At 35.3% G+C, this 14040-nt stretch overlaps 2 protein-coding genes across 2 annotated transcripts; one reads left to right on the top strand and one right to left on the bottom strand.

The window, feature by feature from the left end:
* Nucleotides 1-1502: 1502 nt before the first annotated feature.
* On the bottom strand, nt 1503-3354 carry LOC145571793 (protein TIFY 10A-like). The gene is made up of 3 exons (XM_081630830.1): nt 3125-3354; nt 2728-2884; nt 1503-2141 (listed from the first exon to the last, which is right to left on the bottom strand). The coding sequence occupies exons 1-3, from the start codon at nt 3258-3260 to the stop codon at nt 1715-1717; spliced, it is 720 nt and encodes a 239-aa protein (XP_081486956.1). The 5' UTR covers nt 3261-3354; the 3' UTR covers nt 1503-1714.
* Nucleotides 3355-11285: 7931 nt separating this feature from the next.
* Nucleotides 11286-13323, top strand: LOC145570734 (uncharacterized). Its single transcript, XM_081629884.1, has 3 exons — nt 11286-11819; nt 12007-12724; nt 12932-13323. The coding sequence occupies exons 1-3, from the start codon at nt 11286-11288 to the stop codon at nt 13321-13323; spliced, it is 1644 nt and encodes a 547-aa protein (XP_081486010.1).
* Nucleotides 13324-14040: the final 717 nt, after the last annotated feature.

Below are 14040 nucleotides of genomic sequence, written 5' to 3'. Positions count from 1 at the left end.
TTGGCAATTTATAACTTATGGCCTTATGGGTCAATTGTCAAAGTTGGTGCCTAGTGCCTATTTTGAGACTAATCTTTCAAACTACTGGATTTTTTTTCGCCCTTCTTATGAAGGTAAATTGATGAGTGGAGGTACATGCTTATCAATTTTGTAGCTAAATAGACTGTAAGTACGGTACACACCTCAAACTTTCACCAAAATGAGATTTGTCTAGAGCTCATGCATATCACATTCAATCATACAGTATTTTGTTCGGTAGGTATATTTTGTGCAAATTTCTATCGCATAGATGGTATGAAAAATGCACGACACGTTACTTTTTTCTGTATTCATTGCTTGGGTAATAGGCTCATAGTTTTATTGGAAAAGCACAACAAATAATTGAAATTTGGCTTAAACATGACATGATACGATGATATACACAGACTAAAGTTGTAATTTGGTCAATCATTTGGGCCATTTAGTCTGTCATAGCCAACCCCAAACTCCATTGAGACACAACACAACCAAGAATCATCTTTAAACTACACCAATGTTGCCTATTCATACAACACAACTTAGAATCATCTTTAAATTGAAATTACTTTTAAAGATGTAAGTTTTATACTTTAAAAATAATTTCAGTTCAGGAAAATTCAGTTATCTTAAAGAAGAATTAATAGAAAATCAGTAAAAATAATTTCAGTTCAGCAAAAATAATTTTAGTTTAGTAAAATTAATTTCAGTTCAGTAAAATTAATTTAAGTTCAGCAAATATAATTTTGTTTCAGTAAAATTAATTTGAGTTCAGTAAAAATAATTTAAGTTCAACAAATATAATTTTGTTTCTTCCTCAAAAAAAAAAAATATAATTTTGTTTCAGTAAAATAATTCCAATTCAGCAAAAATAAGGTGAAGTGAACGTGACCTTCATCTAGAAAATAATCTCTTATTTAGAATTGCAAATAATAAACTCTATATAAAGCCTAATATAAATTAGTATTATGTATATTCTCGATCTATCACAAACTATGGTTTGTTGAACTAATACTAATCGTATCGATCACCAACATTATTCTCCCATTGGAACACAACCAAGCCAAGGTCCATGCCCACTTTATCTCCCACACGACCTCTCATTAATTTCAATGTGAATATATAATGTTTACAATCATCTCCTCTAGAATCAAAATATATTCTAGAATAATAGGATATTAACTAAATAGCTCAAGATAATATTTGCTAAATATATCCTCACATAAAACACCCACTTGGATAGTTGGATGACATGCTAATGATCGGTGTTACTTTATCGAACGGTTGATCAACTAAGCCCTCTAAAACCTCCTCATCAAAATGGTTTAAAATAAAAATTGCGGTGTTAGGGATGTGTTCATCTATTTTAATTGCTTTTGGGAGACAAATTTATAGGTGAAAACTATTGGAATGATTGACAAACTATTTTATAGATGAAAAAACTATTGCATTGATACTTGTTCTAATGGAATGATCAACACAATTGCTTCAATAATAAATAGTATGAATAAATATAATATTTAGATCAAGGAATATAGAAAATTATACTACGTACCTAGCTAATGAGTATGAAGTGAGTATAAATCACTTCTTCAAATCAACATATGACAAATTAAGAAATAAAATTTTATACATATAATTGGTCTTTAACTACGGTGTACTTAATTAAGACATGATAGATGAACAAAACTTTTGAAGTCTATAACTTTAACTCAAGTTGTTGTTGATCATACAAACTTTTCATTGAGTCGAATTTTTGAGGATGAGAATCATCAGCCATTGAGTTTCGAATTTGGTAAGGTGCACTAGCGGCGACCCTGTGCTTCCTCTTCTCCATGAACCGGTGAAGGGAGACTCTCCTTGCCATAGGCAAATCGGACAAGTTACCCACTCCTTGAGCAACCACGTCGTTGATAGCATGAGGAGTTTGTGATTCGATATGAGTCTGAGTCCGAGTCTGAGCTTGGGATCGAGGACCCATCATTCCATTTTTAGCTAGAGACACGATTTCTTGAGCCTTGCCCTCGGGCAAATCATTAAAAACAAGTACTCTTCCACCATAAAATATGGTCATGCTTGGTGTACTAGTAGAATTCTTAGGCTCCTCCTTTGAAATTGGCGATTCTCTGAACAAAAAATATTTTATGTGGGTCAGCTTTGGTACAACATAGTAGTATATTAAATTCAATTATTGTTGGTCTAATTAAAATACTTAATCAAGCATGGAATCAAATTAAGTTTAACAATAGAATATGCATGCACAAAAAGATCAAACAAAACTTTAGTAATATAAAAACCTTTGTGACATCTACTACTCCCTCCGTCCCTAAATTACATTCCTCTTTCTCTCTATTATGTGAGGAATAAATGCTAGAAAGAGGAATGTAATTTAGGGACGGAGGGAGTACTTTTAAAAAGAAGTCGATCACCTAACTTATGTTTCACTTTTTCTAAAGAATCACATTCATTTTGTGGTTGATAAATCAAATGACTGACTTTGGATCTAACTCTAATTAATGTATAGCATTTTCTTGCATTAAATATAATTGATCATTTTTACTCAAATGTTTTAGATCTTAACAATAGAAATAACTTATAGTACATATCATAATCATAAGTAAAATTACCATACATAATTATTTGAATTACAAATACTATAAATAACAATGGTTTAAAATAAATTCCATAAAATGGAGATTTCATCTTAATTACCTGGAATCAGCCATAATTTTGGTAGAGTTTTCAGCACCGTTAGCAGCGGTCAATGAACTCATCATAGGAAAGAGCTCCAAAGACATCTTCTCATTTTCAATATTCTTTGGAAATACATTATTTGTTGCAGCATTTGGAACCTCTTTGGCTCCAGCTCCTACATTTATAACAAAAAATCTTTAAAACACGACCCATAAACAAATATACGCGTTTTCATATATATATGTATGCAACCAACTCATCATTTTTTAGATATACACCCAAAAAAATATATAGACCCAGGCAGGCCGGGATTTTGGCCTGACTGGGCTTAATTTTTTTACTAGCTTACGTGTTGTAATCTGATTATTATAGGATGTACAATGTTATTAACATAATAAAGCGATGAAAAAAATACCTTTGACATCAAGGTCGGACGAAGCAAGAGTCTTAAAAGCATCAAGATGACCAAAAGACCTCCTCTCTTTCAAAAATTGGCTAAAACGAGTGCATGTTTGTGTAAAATTAGACTTAACAATCTTCTCAGAACCCATGATTTCTTGTTCAAAACTTGAATTATTATTATTAATGAGATAATAAAGAAGCTAATAAGCTAAGGTTTAAGATAATAATGGAAAGAAGGGAGAGAATAATAGGGGGAATGAATGAAGATACATATATTTTTTATATATATATATATAGTCTTGATGAGAGAGGGAATTTTAATTATAAAAAAAAGGTGATAATTAATTAAGAATAATTAATTACGTGATTAAGGGAGACAAGTAGGTGGAATTGTATACAACTCGTGTTAAGGGTGGGGCTAATAATAATGCTAGTTGGCTCTTTTCAATATGCACCTCAAAATCGATTGTTTTATTTCACGTGTTTATTGCTTGGGATCTAAGAATATGGTGTCAATTCATTTTTAATTATTCATTTAAGATAAGGTCGTCGGTGTATGCGGTTTGCCTACTTTATTGGAAACTTGTACACTGTTACTATACGTGCTACCTAGATTTTTTCTAAATAATACACTTTATATACTTTTACGATAATACCCTCATATGCATTCTAAAATTAATACAGATTACTCCGTAATTATTATTACTCAAATTAAAGTATGAGACTCGAATTAGTCATGTCAGATCTCTTATGTCATCTAGATATAATTCATATATGACATCTCTTATGTGTTAATTAAGATTAATAACTATCATTACTCGAGTAAAAGAAGCATGAGTTAATCATGCCGCACCTTTTACATCAAGAGATAAGTTACCTGTTATATATAACAAAAAATAGCTATTTATACGTAGAAATAATATCTAACGTAACAAGTTAAGTTAATTTAAGTTTATCAAAAGAAGCCAGTGAAATTGTATTCAAGCTATAAGTTGATATTTGTTTTTTTTAACCATCAATAGATTTTATTAATAATGTTATCGGATTAATTATTCATCTACGACCTGTTTTATAATACTCCCTCTGTTTTTTTTTTTTTTTTTAATTTGCATCACTTTTCTTTTTGGGGTGTTTTTTTTATTAAATGCATCACTTCTATATTTTGATAACTTTATACTATATTTTATCATTTCTCTCTCTTATTTTAAACCTCACTCAACTTATTTTATCATTTCTCTCTCTTCTATGGCCCCCACTAAAATAATAAAAATATTTATCCTTTCTTACATATTTTCTCTTTCATGTCCCCATCTTACTTATACTATAATAATTTATTCACCCACTCACAGTATTATATTACTTTCCTAAAACTTTGTGCAATCCAAAGTGATGCAAATAAAAAATAAAAAAAAGAAGGGAGCAGTGTATATGCATGCGATACGTTCGTATAATTTCTTTGCATTACTATAATCTCATTAGAAATATGATCTAATTCTTTAAATGTTTACACATCTACACTCGATTATCATATAATGATTTAGCTTAATAATCTCATCAATTAAAAGTTTCTTTCAAACAAACAAACAATTATTATGAGATTAATAATTACGACCAAATTTTCATCATATATTTATAAACAATTACTACGAGAATCACGCCAACACAATTAGAAAACTGTACTCCGTAATAATAATATATTGGGTGGGGTAGTTTGGGAATTATATAAGGTAACAAATTGGGTTGTGAAGTGGCAAAGGCCAAAGGGGTCTTAATCTACAGGTTTTGGACTATTCCTTTTTTTTTTTTTTTATGGGTTTCTTTAGACTTCGTCAAGCGTCAATTAATTAGGTCCGACATTGGATTCTTTGGATTTTCTTTGGAAATTTCTAATTAAGTTCCAACATTCATGTTTTTTATTTTGAAACCAAAAGACTTTACCTAATACAAATTCATAGCTTAATTAAATTAGATTTTCTTATACCTACATAGACCTTCATAGATTGTTTTAAAATTTATATTAAATATAAGATGTATATTTTTTCAAAGATACTACGAATCATTTATACGATTTGAAAATTTTATACTCTGTATTTAACTATGTTGAATATCAGAACACACCTTAGCTCAATTGTACAAGACAGTTTATAATTAAATGATCTACTTCGTTTCCTCAAAAAAAAAAAAAAAAATCAAAATCTACTCCGTAGTAGTACAGGCAAGAAGTTATCTTTCTTTTCGCTTTGTCATCATGTTTTGGCAGAATGACATAGAAGTGATAGAACTCCTTTAGTTTGTTAAGTTGTCTTCACTTTTTATTTTTTTTACCCATTTTTCAATACAAATCTATCTTTAAATAATGCTCTATACATTTTATAAAATTTAATAATTTTAACTTGTAAATTAGAATAATAAGGATATGTTCTCATTGAGTAAAATAAGCTAAACTGAATTAAACTAAATTGAACTGAATTTATTAAAGCTGAAATGAACTGAATATTTTTTGAGAGAAGGAAATTAGGAGCTGAACTGAACTGAACTGATTAGAGCTGAACTGAACTGAAAATAATCTGTTGAGAATAGGGCCTAACACATAAATATGTTTTTTCAAACATATTATTGATACTTTATTGAATTTTATTTATATTACTCGTACAATCTATAAATACAAACAAATTTAAATAACGAAAGGAATAGTTTTTATTAACAACCATAAAAACTACTTCGTACACTCTTAAAGAATTACTCTTATTTTTATATTTTGACACGTATAAAGAAATAAGGATAACAAGAAGTATGTTGACAGCTAGCGTTGCAAAAATAATTTTGGACTAGAAAAAATGACATCTTTTTAAAAGATTATAACAATAAAGAGACGAATAGGGAAATTCTCAACATATTGTTCACATGTTGATAAATAAAAAGTAAAGTGATAGGCTTAAGCAACGATTGTGACAAGTAGTTGGACCGATTCAGCGAAGCAAGGGTCACACTCAATTATTGATTCAATTTTTCAAATCACAAATACTACCTCCGTTTCATAAAATCTGCAACAAAGAGGCATTTACATTTCCCAAGGCAAAATTTGGTAAAAGTGTATTAGCAAAATTAAGGACAGGTTATTAAGGGTTAAAAAAAATTTGGGATGTTATAATTAAGCCACCACCGACATCCAGAACCTCTGCCCCCACCAAGCCACCAACCAGAATGTCCACTTCAGCACCCAGAATGGACACCCTACCACCACTAACACCCACATTCTCCACCACTAACATCACCTTGGACCACCCTACCACCGCCAACACCCACATACTCCAGTAGCAGGACCACCGCGCAAACACCTTTTCCACCCTAACCACAGTATACCCACTCTCTCACCACCACAAGATCCGAAATATGCCCAAAACCCACCCTACCCAACTCACAACCACCAAAAACCCATCGCGTAACCACCTTCTCACACACCACCACAAGATCTGAAACCACTCAAAACACACTGTGTGTTCTCACCCACACCACCAAGATCGGAAACCCCCACGCACCATAATCACCAAAAACCCCACCCTAACTAACTCACAGCCACCAAAACTTACCCACCACCAAAACTTATCCCCGTAACCACGATCTTTTCACCATTTTTACTTTAGATTTGAGATTTCAAGGAGGAGCGGCGACGACTTTGACAAGGGAAGCAAGAAGCCGGCGACTTTGATTAGGGGAGGAGAAAGCGCCGGCGACGATTGTCACGAGTGAGGGCGACGACTGCCACGAGTAAGAGGCGGCGATTAGATCTGAGTGGTGGGGATGGAGTGTGTTGCTGGTGGCTAAGAGAGAGGAGAGAGAAAAGGTATGTTGCTGGTGGCTGAGAGGGAGGAGAGAGAAAAGTTGGTGGTGGTCTGGTGGATGTGGGTATATGAGGGAGGAGAGAGAATATGGGTTTAGGTATTAATTGTGAATAAATTAATTTAGATTAATAAGTTAATAGGTAGTTTATTGAAGTTAAGTAAGGGTATGTTGGTAAATTCACACAAAAAAATTTACTATATTAGGAAAGTTTTTTTTTTGTTGCACATAATGTGTAGTTTCCGTTTTGGAAAATTATTGCAGATTTTATGAAACGGAGGTAGTATTAATGTTTGTGGGTCTCTTTTTAACATATAATAATCTTTGATCACTAATAAAAAATACAATCTTGCTCCAGTTGTCACAATCAATATAAAATGTGAATTGTCTCAAAATATCACATTTTTTTGCTAACTTGTTTCCTCATCGTCGACTTTAATAAGTCGGCATAACAGAAATTATTCTGTGTCAACTTGTTTCAAGTGGTTTTACACACTTAGGAATTACTTGTATTTTGGTTCAACTTGTTTCAAGTCATCAAGTGAATATTTACACTTCATGTTATGATTAAGATTATTGATTTTGTAATATGATAATAGTGTTGGGATTAGGAGCGTAAGAGGAAGCACAAAATGATTTTAGAGAAATAAATAGATAAAAAATGGATAAAAAGAATAATAAGAAATACACACATTTAACGTGGGAAAAACCCTCAAATGAGGTAAACAACCCACCAATAACGAGTACTACTTATCTAATATATGAAAAAGGGTATGAGAGTACAACCTCGAAGGGTACAAGAATATATATGATATGACTCTCTAGATTATATTGGATCTAATTCTCAAAGAGAGATAAGAAACTCACTAATGAGCTAGTAGTTGTGTGTTTTATGTCATGTCCTCAAAACAAGAGAAATATAATAGTAAGCCTTGACTTTGAAGAGCAAGTATAAAACCTTGGAGGCCAAGGGTCTTCATGCCTTGGAGACCAGGGATATTATAAGTAGTAATAGTAACTTGTTTGTGACATATACCTAACAAATAGGTCAAATGTTTGTGAATTTTATAAGATAGATATTTGAAAGCGGGGTAAAAATGTAAAAAGAGCTCTACCCCTTAGCATTTAGCATTTTAGCACTCTCAGTTATAGTAGATTCGTATCCTAATCTTCTAAAATATGATGAGGAAAGCAATTGACTTCATTGAATCTATCAAGCCTTGATTGGTTAACAAGTTGACAAAATAAGTTTTTTTAATAAAAATAATGAAGTTAAAAAATGCAAAATTATCTCAAGTTTGTAAAATAACCCCAAATTTCACTCAAACTTATAAGTAGTGACTGTAGACACGGAAATTTTATTAGTGTCATACATTAAATTAACTAAATTAATTTGGGTTAAATCATGTTAATAATCCATTTTAATTATTTTTGGCCCACCCAAATAAATAATCTGAATTAATCAAATACAATTCGGGTTATAAAATAAATCAAATGGACCAGTTTAAAGACTTCAAAGTCATAAAATGGGCCCGACCCAAACCTACTAAGTCCACTCAAGGGGTTCTTTTCTCCTATAAATACACCATTCCTCCATCAATTGAGAGGATCCAGAAATCATTATTCTAATAGCTCATAAAACTCAAACAGAATTCTCTCTGAAGTAAGTCAATAAGCACATCAAACTCGTGCCGACTTGTTCAGATACACTCAAACACATTTGAACGGGGATTAAGCTTCATAAGCCCTCGTTCAGGTGTATTCAAACAAAACCCTTGAATACAGGTTCACCCTGCGTTCAAACTCAAGTCGACGTCATCAAACGTCAACCTACAGGTGTCACATACGTGTCATCGTCAAGCTGCGGAACAGAATCAGAGGACTTAGTTTATTTTATTATAAACTTTTATACAGAGATTGTACCCAAAATTCATATATTAATATAAATTCATTTGTTACTTTATTTCCCGTCTTTATTTATTTAGACTCGAAATTTGTGTAAACAAATTTTGGCACGCTCGGTGGGACTATCTCTGCCTCTCATCTATGTTTCCGTACGTTAAAAAAAAAAAACTTGAAATGGCCTCAAAGACCCCTCTTGACAAAAGGATCTCTACTACAGCTCAACAAAGGGCTGCTGAGTTGGCTGAAATGCTTAACAGCCAAACTGATGAGGGCATCGTTACTAGAGGGATGAAGCAAGCTGTTGTTGACTCCGCCGCAAGAAGCTTGCGTGCCGCGTCAATCCCAACCAAAGCACGAAAAAGTCGCGCTCATCTTACTGCTTCTGTGAGGTCTCTCATGTCCTTCACTCGCAAATCACATGAGAGTCTTGTGTTTGGTTCGTTCGAGCCTGTCACCCATACAAACTCATCCTTCGATCACTTTGATGAAGGACATGACAATGAGTTTAGTGTGAGCTCACCTGAGCCTATTTTTGTTGCTGTCATGGTGACGCATACTAAGACGGTAGAACAATAACTGGCTGAAATGAGAAGTATCCTTGAACAGCTAAAGAAAGATGGGGAGGAAAAAGATGCTCAAATCAGACAACAAAATGAACAAATTGCTGCTTTGACAAAGAAGCTTGAGAAACAAACGATTGAGACTGAAAGTGATGACAGCTCAAATGGTAGCATTAAATCGACGGAATTAAAGCCAAATGGGTCACAAAATTTAATCACCGCTGAACAAGTTCAAGCTATGATAGCCAATGCTGTCAAGAGCCAACTTGGAGGGGGAGGTTCATATAATGACCGGCGTTATGTGAAGCCTTACACTAGGAGGATAGATGAGCTGAAAATGCCGTTTGGATACCAACCTCCAAAATTTCAACTCTTCTATGGAAAGGGTAACCCAAAACAACATGTTGCACACTTCATAGAGACGTGCAACAATGGTGGTACCAAGGGTGACTTGCTTGTAAAACAATTCGTTCGTTCTCTTAAGGGAACAGCTTTTGACTGGTACACCAACTTAGAGGCTGAGTCCATTGACATTTGGGATCAAATGGAAATGGAGTTTTTGGGGCGGTTCTTCAGCACTGAGCATGTCATTAGCATGACTGAGCTAACTCAAACTGCACAATGGGATGAAGAGCCAGTCATTGATTACATCAACCTTTGGCGCACTCTAAGTTTGGAATGTAAGGATCGACTGACTGAAACCTCTGCCATAGAGATGTGCATTAATGGGATGAGTTGGGAACTACATTACATCCTAAAGGGTATCAAACCAGGATCTTTTCAAGAGTTGGCGACAAGAGCTCATGACATGGAACTCTCGATCACCTACAACAAGAAGAAGAAGGGGCTTGCTTCGGAAGCCAAGAAAGAAAAGGAGTATTATAAAAATGACAAGTCCTCCAAAAGTTCAACTAAGGAGACGTTGTCTGTGACTACCTCTTCTGCACCCATCAAGATTTCAGGGAAGAAGAAAGAAGAAAGTAAGGGGTCATCTTCGAGATTTGTCAAGAAAGATAAACCCACTTTGAAAGAGCTTCAAGCTAAGAAGTACCCTTTCCTAGACTCTGACTTGTCTAGCATGCTAGACAAATTGCTTGAAAACAAAATCATCGAGTTGCCGGAGTCAAAGCGCCCTGAGCAAATGAACAAGACATCCGATCCTAATTATTGTCCGTATCATAGGTTGATTAGTCATCCTATTGAAAAGTGTATAACACTTAAGGAGAAAATTATGCAATTGGCGAAGGATGGGACAATCGAGCTAGATGTCGACGAGCCAGTGACATCAAATCATGCATCAGTAGCTACTGAACCATCATTTCAGGCTCAAACTTTGCAATTTGGAAGTTTGGAGCCAGTGATCATACTTGTGGAGAGTCAACCCATTCAACATGAAGTCTCATTCCAAGTTGAACACCAAACACATGTTAACTCCCAAGATGAAGATGATGACGAAGGGTGGACATTGGTGACAAGGAGAAGGCCAAGGAAACAAGTGCATGCTCCTAAACCACAACCTTCATATCGCAGAAAAAAGCAACAAAAAAAGAGAAAACCCAAGCCTTCAAAAGGAAAAAAGAAATCAAAGGAGGCCAGCAAGCACAAGGTCCTCCCTAAAGATTTGCTTGATCAAGAGCCGTTGTCTCCCATAACTTTGGAGGAATATTTCCCGGAAGACTATTTTACTGTGGTTATGGCGAATACAGTTTCCTTTGTAGAGAGTGAAGAAGAACAAGTTAATGATGAAACATCAATAGAATCAACTTTACAATGATCTAAGGTGGTAGTAGACCCAAAAAAATATCTATTGTCTTAGATGCTTTTCCTTCACGCATGGGATGGAGGCAAATTTTTCATTTGCCTAAAGAGATGTGTCAACAGTTATCTCTTGCACTTCAACACCCAGAGTTGTATGCAGATAAGGTAAAAAATGCTGGAGAACCTGCGGAGGATACCACAAAATGTGTGTCATGCAACGCGGCTTTAGCTTTCACAGATGATGACTTGTTGATGGGGTCAAAACTCCACAATAGACCCTTGTTTGTGTCGGGGTACGTTCACAAACAAAAAGTGAGTCGCATTTTAGTTGATGGTGGATCCGCTGTCAACATCATGCCAAAATCCACTATGACAGAGTTAGGAATCAAGATGGATGAACTATCTAACCGTCGCCTAGTGATCCAAGGATTTAACCTTGACAGTCAGCGTGCAATAGGCATAATACGTCTAGAACTCACAATGGGAGAGTTAACTTCATCGACTCTCTTTCATGTGATTGACACAAAGACTTCATATAAAATGTTGTTAGGACGCCCTTGGTTGCATGAGAATGGTGTTGTTGTATCGACCCTCCATCAATGTCTTAAGTACTATTATGGGGGTGAAAAGAAGATAAATGGGGATGTCAAACCCTTTAGCAAAGCAGATTCTTACTTTGCTGACGCCAAGTTTTTTTAAGGAAGAAGAGGCTTCAAGTGAGATACTACCTTCGCAAGTCCTTTCAACAGGAAAAAGAGAAGTTAAGGAGAGCATTGCTTTGATTTCAAATGCCAAAAAGACATCTTCTGTTGAAATAAAGCCTTAATCAAAGGTAGAAGTAGACGAAAAGAGTGTCTCTCATCTTTTCATAAAAGAAAAGTCAAAGTTGTCAACTCCTATTTTGCGATACATCCCAAAATCACGTCGCAAAGAGGGAGAATCACCCTTTGAGTATCGAGAGGTTAACCTTGATGCAAAGGTAGAAAAGCCAATTGATGACACTACTCTCCAAAACTTGAAGAGTAAAACAACTGTACCATTGGGTAAAGGCGCGCAAAGCCAAATTTCTAAGTTATCAATAGAGTCGTCTAAGGCAAAAGAGCTTAACAAAGCAAAGTTCGGCCAAAATGCATACAAGCTATTGGCAAAGTCGGGATATGACTTTGAAAACCCAACACCCATGGGTAAGGTCATAGACATTAAACTCAACGGACTCAATAATACTCAGAAAAAACTGCTTGACTATGGTTCTAGTTATCAAGAATCTAAGGCAGGCCTAGGGTTTCAGCGCCCCAAACCAATCAAAATTGGTGTATGGCGTAAAGTGGACACTTCTTCCTCACAGTACATTACTGCCGAGGAACTCAGGGAAGGTGAGGGTGAGAACGATTTTCCCACTCCCAGAACTTCTGTATTTGATCGACTTCAACCATCTACTACGAGGAATCATATCTCAGTGTTCGATAGGCTTGGAGAATGTGACCATAGGGTGAAAGAAACTTCAAGTTCTCAACCCTTAAGGCGAAAATTATCTGTCTTTATCCGCGTAGGCATGAAAAATGCCTCTAGAAAAGAACAAAGATAGTCGGCTTTTAGTTGCATAAAGAAAAGAGAAGACAATGTCATGAAAAATGACGAGCCGAAAAGTGTTGTCCCCTCTCGCATGAAAAGAACGCAAGACATAAATATCACCGAGAAACAACCTTTAAAGGCAAGAGTTTGCACTGTGGTTTTCACTAACTAAAATGAGTCGTCAGACCATGCTATAGAGGAACATAAGGAGATTGTTTCCACGAACCATGTGACGGCTGCAGAAGTGCCAAATCCCAATGAGAAAATAGAAACTGATGAAGCTCCCAAGACACTTGAAGACGGGGGACAAGCAACAGTAGATGAATTAAAAGAGTTAAACCCTGGCACTCTTAAAGACCCACGACCTATATACATCAGTGCCCTTCTTACCCAAGCGGAAGAACATGAGTACTTCAAATTACTCTCCGAGTACAAAGATGTCTTTGCATGGAGTTACAAAGAAATGCCAGGTCACAACCCAAAATTCGCCGTTCATCGATTGGCAATAAAAAAAAGGTGCGAGTCCAAAGAAGCAATCACAAAGGCGATTCAGGCCAGAGTTGATCCCGGAAATTGAATCTGAGGTGAACAAACTCATTGATGCAGGGTTCATTCGTGAAGTCAAATACCCTACATGAATAGTAAACATTGTCCCTGTGAGGTGACTAAGGCATCTTGTTCCTTCAATTGCTCTTGCCTTTTCTGCTCATTAGTAAGGTTGGACTTCCGCGATTTGAATGAAGCATGTCCCAAGGATGAATTTCCACTTCCAGTCACAGAAATCATGATCAATGCCACCACTGGACATGAAGCATTGCCATTCATGGATTGCACAGCTGGATACAATCAAATTCACATGGTGCCTGAAGATCAAGAAGCCACGATGTTTCACACCCCAAAAGGGATATTTTGCTACAAAGTTATGTCGTTCGGTTTAAAAAATGATGGGGCTACGTATCAACGTGCAATGCTAAAGATCTTCGAAGATATGGTGCACAAAATTGTGGGGTGCTATGTGGACGATTTAGTGGTTAAGTCTAAAAAGAAGGAGGATCACGTAGGTGACCTTCGCAAAATCTTTGAAAGACTAAGCAAATGTCAATTGAAAATGAATCCTCTCAAATGTGCGTTCGGTGTTACCTCAGGAAAATTTTTAGGTTTCATCGTAAAACATAGGGGAATTGAAATTAACCAAGCCAAAATTAAGGCAATTCAAGAAATGCCTGTACCACGAAATCTCAAAGAACTTCGCGGTCTCTAACGGCGCCTTGCATATATTTGGAGGTTCATCTCC

This window comes from Chenopodium album, chromosome 12, assembly GCF_948465745.1.
Source record: "Chenopodium album chromosome 12, dcCheAlbu1.1, whole genome shotgun sequence".
NCBI lineage: Eukaryota > Viridiplantae > Streptophyta > Magnoliopsida > Caryophyllales > Amaranthaceae > Chenopodium > Chenopodium album.
This window is presented reverse-complemented; position numbering and strand designations above follow the sequence as displayed.

What these genes read in the sequence shown, in the direction of transcription:
- LOC145570734 (XM_081629884.1), top strand. Translation starts at nt 11,286, where the DNA reads ATGTGTCAACAGTTATCTCTTGCACTTCAACACCCAGAGTTGTATGCA. An exon ending in AAAAGAAGATAAATGGGGAT is followed by an intron (nt 11,820 to 12,006) that starts GTCAAACCCTTT and finishes CCTTAATCAAAG; the next exon opens with GTAGAAGTAGACGAAAAGAG. An exon ending in ATCTGTCTTTATCCGCGTAG is followed by an intron (nt 12,725 to 12,931) that starts GCATGAAAAATG and finishes ATGAGTCGTCAG; the next exon opens with ACCATGCTATAGAGGAACAT.
- LOC145571793 (XM_081630830.1), bottom strand. Translation starts at nt 3,260, where the DNA reads ATGGGTTCTGAGAAGATTGTTAAGTCTAATTTTACACAAACATGCACT. An exon ending in GTCCGACCTTGATGTCAAAG is followed by an intron (nt 2,885 to 3,124) that starts GTATTTTTTTCA and finishes TTATAAATGTAG; the next exon opens with GAGCTGGAGCCAAAGAGGTT. An exon ending in AAAATTATGGCTGATTCCAG is followed by an intron (nt 2,142 to 2,727) that starts GTAATTAAGATG and finishes TTTTTTGTTCAG; the next exon opens with AGAATCGCCAATTTCAAAGG.